At 41.5% G+C, this 8,745-nt stretch overlaps 1 protein-coding gene and 1 long non-coding RNA gene across 3 annotated transcripts in view; one reads left to right on the top strand and one right to left on the bottom strand.

Moving 5' to 3' along the window:
- Positions 1-5,274, top strand: part of myl6 (myosin, light chain 6, alkali, smooth muscle and non-muscle) — an 8,007-nt gene extending 2,733 nt beyond the window's left edge. Inside the window, exons 3-7 of one of the 2 annotated variants that reach the window (XM_046858578.1) lie at positions 512-655; positions 1,506-1,679; positions 3,039-3,116; positions 3,252-3,287; positions 4,467-5,274. In XM_046858578.1, the coding sequence (XP_046714534.1) occupies positions 512-655; positions 1,506-1,679; positions 3,039-3,116; positions 3,252-3,280 (425 nt within the window). In that variant the 3' untranslated portion in view covers positions 3,281-3,287; positions 4,467-5,274. The remainder of the gene's footprint in view (positions 1-511; positions 656-1,505; positions 1,680-3,038; positions 3,117-3,251; positions 3,288-4,466) is intronic. The other variant, XM_046858570.1, reaches the window with a different exon arrangement.
- LOC124391910 overlaps positions 1-6,439 on the bottom strand; it is a 19,144-nt gene extending 12,705 nt beyond the window's left edge. The window contains exon 1 of the long non-coding RNA XR_006927061.1: positions 4,866-6,439. This is a non-coding gene — a long non-coding RNA (uncharacterized LOC124391910). The remainder of the gene's footprint in view (positions 1-4,865) is intronic.
- Between the last annotated feature and the right edge of the window lie 2,306 nt (positions 6,440-8,745).

Raw genomic sequence — 8,745 nt, 5'->3', positions numbered from 1 at the left:
ACATAATTTCCAAGGAATAACATGCACCAAGTTATGCTGTTCTAATAAAATAGTGTGATGTGGAAGGATGATGTATTAGAAGAAGCATGTTAATATAAACCAGAAAATGCTTTAACAGCCGCATCATTATTTTTCGTGCCATGTATTCAGTGTGTGTGTGTGTGTGTGTGTGTGTGTGTGAGAGAGATACATGTTATTTCTGTGTCATAATATATTTTATATTAATCCTGTTATTGCACTGTTTATTCACATGGTCATAAATGAACCTTCTTTAATAAAGAATGAAGTTCATTCTCTTATCTTCATTCTCTCGTGTGTGTGTGTGTGTGTGTGTGTGTGTGTGTGTGTGTGTGTGTGTGTGTGTGTGTGTGTGTGTGTGTGTGTGTGTGTGTGTGTGATGAAGCGAGACACTAAAACTAAACTAAAGCATGTTTCCCCTTACAAATGCAGTGTGTTTTCTGCCTCTGCATATTTTTGGGTAAATCTGAATCCTGTGTGTGTGTTTGCTTAGAGTTTAAGGAGGCCTTCCTGCTTTTTGACCGGACGGGAGATGGGAAGATCAGCTACAGTCAGTGTGGAGATGTGATGCGAGCTCTGGGTCAGAATCCTGTTAATGCTGAAGTTCTCAAAGTGCTTGGAAACCCCAAAGCTGAAGGTTAGACCTGGAGGAAAAGCCTGCTGTAATATAGCACTGCAGCCAGTTCTCAGATGTTAGAGAAAATCAGAATTTTTTTAGTGAGATTTTAGATAATGATTGCTGGGGCTTGTACCCAGTGTGTGTAGCTTTTTCAGACACCGTGACAGCTGTTCTGATTGTACAGGCTGGAACACGCAGCAGCATTGTACTCTGTATGCTGTAGACTATTCACACGTCCTCACGTATTGGTCCGTGTGAGGTGTTAAAGTGCAGATTTATGTGCGTGTGTGTAAAACTAAAGGAAAGTGTAAAACTAACTGAATCTTTACTGATGGTTTAACGGGAGTTTTTTGTACTGCTCAGTGTAAAGAAGGGAAAAGGGATAATTTTTCAGACATATCCACATAGTCTGGCAGATTTCAACAGTACCAACCACAGCCATTTCTTCATCCTGTTAAACACTGATTGGACACGCCCACTACTCTTCTGTCTGCCAGTTATATATAAAGTGTGCTATAAATCCTCTCAACAGAGTTTTAGACTCATGGTGTCTTGTTTGTAACGGAACCAGTGTTGAGAGATTCATTGATGGAGGCTCAAAGAACTTTTGTATCTGGGCGTCTGCTAAATGCCCTAAATGTATTGTTCTTGATACTCAGTTCTATAATAAAACTAATTGTTTATATATGATTTGGGTTTAGTCCAAACCTGTAATATAGTGACATCACAAACTGAGCTAATGTGTAGCTCCACCCCTAAATCAGTTTCATATAGAAGGACTGAAAAAGTCTATGTTTTCAGTACAGTGTATTAATATAACCAGTAACTTATTGGTGTTCAATTTTGTTGTTGTTTTTGTCTTTATCAGAGATGAATTTTAAAATGCTGGATTTTGAGCAGTTCCTGCCCATGCTTCAGGCCATCGCTAAGAACAAAGATCAGGGCTCATTTGAGGACTTTGTGGAGGGTCTGAGGGTGTTTGATAAAGAGGGAAACGGAACAGTTATGGGTGCAGAGCTACGCCATGTCCTCACTACACTGGGTAATTAACTGCACACACACACACACACACACACACACACACAAAAACCTTCGTTATTTCAGCTTATAGTAGTAAGCATGCCATGAAATTTCTCCTTCCCTCACTTAATCGTCTTAATTTAGGACATCACACAGTAAGCCTCAGACAGGTGTAGAGATCTTTAATCTTGCTCATGGCTTCACACACATGTTTTCTATTTTATACCAGTGTTGTTTAATCAGGAAAAACAGAATGTGAGTGAATGAATATTCAATTAAATTTCAGTTAAATTAAAAAAAAAGCAGCTTTACACAGATCATGTGGAGATAAAAATGAAGATGTTCTTTATAAGTGTAAGTTTGTCCCTGATGAACAAGTCAGTGGAGACTGTGGTGAAGGAAAAACTCCCTGAGATGCAGAAGGAAGAAACCTTGAGAGGAACCAGACTCAAGAGTGAACCTCATCCTCATCTGGGTTCCACCAAATGTTTATTTATAACAGGGAGGGGAGGAGAGAAGAGGGAGAGGGGCAGGAACAGTGAGAGAGAGAGAGAGAAGGATATGGATTATTGTTGTATAAAGGGTAAAGACAGTACAGTACAGTGTGATCAGGGTGTAAGTAGGAACAAGACTCACTGTAGCAGCAGAACTAAAAGGGAGAAGCAGAAGGAAACACAGACATGAGGATCTCTGGGATAAGAGACGACCCACCACACCACCATCAACAAACCTGAATGAACGTGTGAGAGTGAGGAGACGACAGCATCCAAATATCCCAGTTCACCAAACACTCCATATCCATGATCCCTCCAGATCTGCTCCTTTACCTCACAAACACCTACTGACTAAAGACTCCACTAAATAAATATGTGTTCAGCCTCGACTTGAACACTGAGACTGTGTCTGAGTCCCGAACACTGATTGGAATATTCATTTTTATCTGTAAAGCACTTTTAATGGTGGACTTTGTCTCAAAGCAGATTTACAGAGTTATAAAGCGGTAATAAAGTTTTATAAAAGAATGTAGAAGCCTATGCCTGTACTTTTGTTCCTTATAATTATACGTTTATCTCTAATAAGTGAGTCAGTGGCGACTGTGGTGAAGGAAAAAACTCCTGAGATGGTATTAGGAAGAAACCTTGAGAGGAACAAGACTTAATAGGGAATTTCATCCTCATCTGGGTGACACCAAATGTCCATTTATTAAAGATCCATCATTGTTGAGGTGCAGTGATTTACACTTAACTGTTCATGCAAACTGTGGTCCTGAGCACATTGTAGCAGACTGTTGAAAGTATTTTCATACTGAAGCTCAATTTTAATAGTAGAATTAACCTGTGTGTGTGTGTGTGTGTGTGTGTGTGTGTGTGTGTACATCCAGGTGAGAAAATGACAGAAGAGGAAGTGGAGACACTGTTGGCTGGACATGAGGATGCAAACGGATGTATTAATTATGAAGGTAATACAAAACATATACGTGTTTGGTGTGTGTGTGTGTGTGTGTGTGTGTGTGTGTGCACGCTCGTTTATATATGTAAATGCATATATGTTGTTAATGTTTGTTTTTACCCCACCCACTCCCTCACCTCAACAGCCTTTGTGCGCCACATCATGGCCGGCTGAGTGTTGGGTATGGACAGTCACCTTGTCTCTCTCTGGGTCCCTGCAGCTCTCTTTGTCCTGTCTTATTCTATAGCATGTAGCATACCTGCTTGTGGCTAGCGCAGTGCTAACTGGCTCACTAGCAGGACTGGCTGAAGCAGTGCCCCTTTTTTCTTCTTGCTGAGAGGTGTGTTGTGTTTTAGGGTCAGGGTGATGTGTTGGTGGTGTTAGTGAGGGTGTGAGGAATCATTTCCACTTGTATTTATCTGCAGACTTTTCTGGTTCCACATTCTAGTTGTTTGTTTTGGTTCCATACTCCAGGTCTTGTGTTGCAGAACTGTGGAAGTGTATCTAAGGGCTGTTTATCCCACTGTATCCAGGCAGTTTGTCCTGGAATTCTGGGACTGTTTCCTATTTCTGTTTCAGAATTGTTTTCTTGGAATCTCTTGTTGATTCTGTATTCAGGAATCGTGTCCTACTTCTGAATTTTGGAAATGGTAGTCCTGGTGCTCAGTTCATTGTTCTTCATCCCTGTGCTGTAATGCTGTGTGTGTTGTATAGAAGTGTAGTGTCATTACTATATAAATAATCTAATCAATAATGTTCTTTTACCTTCCCAAACCCGAGATATGATCATGTTGGTGATGGAGTTCTTCAGCTACACTTTTACAGCTAAGCAGGAAGTAGTGCCGTGGTTCACTTTGAGGATTCAGGAACTTGTGTAACATGGGCAGAGTTCACTACAGTGCTGTGGTGTAGTTGGTGCAGAGCTGAGAGGGAGAGAGGGAGAGTGTAAGAGAGAGAGAGAAGGAGAGAGAGAGAGAGCGCGCACGTGTTCCTCAGATATAAGATCTGCAGGTTCCTGCTCTATTCCTCACTGCTTATTCTTACATCCCCCTGTGTGTGTGTGTGTGTGTGTGTGTGTGTGTGTGTGTGTGTGTGTGTGTGTGTGTGTGTGTGTGTGTGTGTGTGTGTGTGTGTGTGTGTGTGTGTGTGTGTGTATGGACTTGTTCTAACCGCAGCACGTTCCATCTTCCTGTAGTCTCAGACAGTTTCTCCTCCTTTCTCTCAGCCTCCTGCTTCCACTGCCTCTCATAGGGTGTATCCATAGAAACAGTGTTTGAGAATGAGCACATATTAAGTGTACAGGACCGCTGTTTGATTTGTTGTTTGTCTGACTGTCTCTTTCTCTCTCCCTCTCCTACAGAACTCGTCAGGATGGTGATGAGTGGTTGAAGATTTCAGACTCAGTTTGTTTTATTTCCTGTATGCATTTGTTTTCCTCTCATGCTCACACCCCTCGTGCCCCCTCATCTGTCTATAGCTGTTATTTTTTTATTAAGTGCCTTCAATCTGTTTCTTTCTTCACCGTTCCTGATTCAGATGTCTGAGGAACCATCCTGTTTAAGTTCTACTCCAGTGTTTTTCAGTCTGAAGTCAGATGTGTGTGTGTTTGTGTGTACGTGCGTGTGCATTTGTGCATATGCGCATGTGTAAAAACATTTAAATTCTATGACTATAAAACATAAAGTAGATCTGCAGCCGTTCCACAGGTCTGGTGTCTGATATGACAGGTATGAGAGGAACTCTTCTCTCTCTCTCTCACACACACACACACACACACACACACACACACACACTGCAGCAATACGGTTAACAGTAGTTTGGGTTACTCTGCAGTCCCCTGAAAGTTCTGTGGTTTCCCTACACCTTCAGAGAGACAGAATTAGAAAAGTACTTCCTTTCACTGAAGACTTTCTCCTCTGCCCCTTATACTTCCACTCTTGAGTGAAAATAAACACTGCAGTAGAGCTCAAACACAATAAGAGCCTCCTGTAGTGTTGGGTTTTATAGATTGGAGTCCAGTGTGTGCACGTGTTAATTCACTACCCAACAGGGTGACCAGTTTATATCTGTATTTATAGTTACACTTCCATCAGCATTTCACTTTATTACCCTCACCTCTTTGTGTCATATTAGACTGTAAATGAATAAATACTGCGCTTTCAGAATAATTCTGTCCAATTATTTTGTGTGTGTGTGTGTGTGTGTGTAAGAGAGAGAAAAGCTATATTAGTGCATAAGGATGTGATTCCTCTGAGTTTGTTTAAATGTATTTAGTGTGTGTGAGTGTGTGATGTCTCAGGTTGACCTTTTTAGGTAAGGCAGCAGCACAAACACAACCACAGATTTGACCATGTAATCGGTTGAACTTGGCACAGGTGATGTGTTCAGGAGATTGTTCACTTTTTCTGTGTGTCACTGATGATGTTTATTAGAGTTTAAATAATCTTTCTGTTTCATACTTCACTGTGTGTGTGTGTGTGTGTGTGTTTTGAAACATTAACCCTCAGGTGCAAAATGATAAACACTGAGCTGTGGTTCTCTACATGGTTTAGAGTACTGGTACTTTTGTGGAATACAATCAGTTCATAGTTCTTTAAATTGTCCTCTACTGCTGTTCAACTTCACTGCTTTGATTTCTGTTCTAGAAGAAAACGAAGAGTAGGAATTGAACCCCAAAGACAGTAATCTAATTAAGGCAGTTAAATAGTTTATATTTTGTGAGAATAAATCCTGATTAGTTTACACTTCATATGTGAACTGTTTTATTCAGCAGCAGGATTTTCTGAGACAGGGAGACAGACGGACTTCCTGATCCAAATGATCAGCTTTGCAGGTGAAAAAGCTCCAGCATGATCCATGATCTGTACATGACCCATATCGCTTCGCACCCTACCTACAGGTGTACATGTTCAGGTACGCAGTCAGATAGCTGTTCTACTGTCAGCACAAAGTTGGAGACAATATTACAGTATTGGATTTCTGTGGATGCAGGAGCATGAAAATGCCCCTTCACTTAAACTAGGACTGAGGTTTTCAACTGGTTCTGTGCCAGGGACCACCATTCTGACTAACAAGTAGTGACTTCCACACAGTCTGTCTATTCGTGGTGATATAGTGGTACATATTGACAGCCTTATATCATTCTCTGGTTGTAGCCTTGCCCTGTACTTGTTCTTTAGATATGCCAGTGTAGAAAAACCGCTCTCACAAAGGTATGTAGTTGGAAAGGGTAAAAGACACCTCAATGCTTTTACTGTAAGCTCTGGAAATTCTGTCTGGCAACTTATCCAGAACTTCATAAGGGGTTGTGTATCATATATATGCCTCCTGACAGAGTCTGCAGACCACGTGCAATGCCGCCGCGGACCACCAGGGGGCCGCGCGGACCACCGGTTGAAAACCCCCGAACTAGGAGATATAACCTGTTCCAGCATGATAATTTCCCAGTACACACAACCAGCTACATGAAGACCTGCTTTCCATGGGTTGGAGTGTTTAAAAAAAAATTTTTTATTAATTGCTAGAAACAGCCATTATGATCAAGATGGCGTCCCGTGCACAACGCGAGGCCCAGCGTCTCTCCAGATTTTGCGATTTAGTAGCAATTTCTCCATCAACAGCAAGTTTATTCACTCAGAACAGGCTTGCACACATCTCATACAGCCAACAAGCATTACTAGACATCGGTTACACTCACAGATAAGGGCTTTCAACGGACTTTGAACTTCCTCGGGAAATTGCCTGAACACTGCGGACCGCTGATCCAGCTCGGCTGACAGCGAGACCACAGCGCCGGCGGCGGCGAGACCTTAAACAAAGGAGGGGGAAGCGAGGCAGCATCAGGGCTAAGCTAAGGCTAAACCTGTATTGATGAGACTTACACACCGAGTATCACGTTCGGAACCCGTTTATTCACTGCTGCCGTTGTTACACACAGTCAGAACTTGACTGTATTGGTAGCATTACACTGCCCACTAGTGGCCGTCATATATAACATATGCATCTCAATACATCTCCCTTTTTTTTCAAAATTTCCTCAAAATGTCTTAACTTTATACAACAACTGGTTTTATTTACCACAAATATTACACCAAAATATTTTCATTTATCAACCATGTGTAACATTTCTTCTCAAATTCACCTCTTCACATTTCTTCTATTAGTCTTTTTGGCCTTATTATTTGTCTGTGAGGACGTTGTGTTTGTTCTACAGCATCCTTTCTATTTTCAGTTACAGATTCTTTAGCATTGTCTTGCATTTCTAATTGTTCATTTTGCTTTGCATTTTCCAGGTCATTCGTTTCACTTTCATTGATTTTTATTCCACGCTGAGGCACTTTTAGCAAATGTCTTCTGTTTCTCCTCATTATCTTTCCATGCTCCGTTAGCACTTTGTATGACCTGGGCGTAGTCTCTTTAATCACTTTGGCCAATGGTCCCCATTGCCCATCACATCTAACTCGAACAATTTCTTCTTGGGCCAGTGGACTCAGTGGTCTTGCTGTTTTGTTGTAGTGATCAATCTGTCTTTCATTTGCAGGATTCCACGTACTTCGTACCATTTGATGCTTTACCGATGGTAACTTTGTCCGTAGTTTCCTATTCATAAGCATTTCTGCTGGTAAAAGTCCATTCTCCAGTGGTGAAGCTCGGTAATTCAGAATAGCCAGGTACGGATCACTCCCTGTCTCAGTAGATTTTTTCAGAAGGCGTTTCACTATTTGAACTCCTTTCTCTGCTAAACCGTTGGACTGCGGGTACAGAGGGCTTGATGTTATGTGCTCAAAACCATAACTTTTTGCAAAGTCCTTGAAACTCTGACTTGCAAACTGCGGTCCGTTATCACTTATTACAGTCATTGGAATACCATGTCGAGCAAAAATACTTTTTGTCTTTGCAATCACCTGCTCTGACGTTGTGCTTGTCAGCTGCACGAATTCCGGGTAGTTTGAGTGATAATCCATGAGCAACAAGTAATCCTTGTCATTAAGCTGAAACAAGTCCATTCCAACTTTTCCCCACGACTCCTTTGGTTTCTCGTGTGGCCTCATTGGCTCCTTTGATTGCTGATATCTGTGCCGCTGGCATACTTCACAACTCTGCACTAATGTTGTTATGTCTCTGTGCATGCCTTGCCAGTATAGAACTTCTCGTGCCCTTCTCTTACATTTCTCGATTCCTAGATGTCCTTCATGAACAAGTTTCAGCATCTGCATTCTTATCGAGATTGGCACAACGATTCTTGTTCCTTTCAGCAAAACCCCATCTAGCACTGACAGTTCTTTAAAATTTTGGAAAGGATTCTCCATTATCACATCTCCAGGCATGTGAATCATGTCCATTACTGTCTTTAACTGTTCGTCTTTTAGTGTTTCTTCTGCTATTTCAACCCATTTTGTTGTTGACACTGGCATCTGCGCTTTGATAGAGTCAACATGTATTTGCACATCTTTCTCTGTGGTGCTTACAATGTTCATCAAACTAGCTCTACTTAAGGTATCTGCAACAATTAAATGTTTACCTGGTTTGTACTCGAACGTCAGATCATACTTTTGCAATCTTAGCATCAGTCTTTGTATGCGTGGTGGAACTTCTCCCAGCGATTTCTTTGATATCGCTATGAGAGGCTTATGGTCTGT

Source organism: Silurus meridionalis, chromosome 1 (assembly GCF_014805685.1).
Source record: "Silurus meridionalis isolate SWU-2019-XX chromosome 1, ASM1480568v1, whole genome shotgun sequence".
Classification (NCBI taxonomy): Eukaryota; Metazoa; Chordata; class Actinopteri; order Siluriformes; family Siluridae; genus Silurus; species Silurus meridionalis.
The sequence above is the reverse complement of the archived record's forward strand: the minus strand, read 5'-3'. Positions and strand labels throughout refer to the sequence as shown.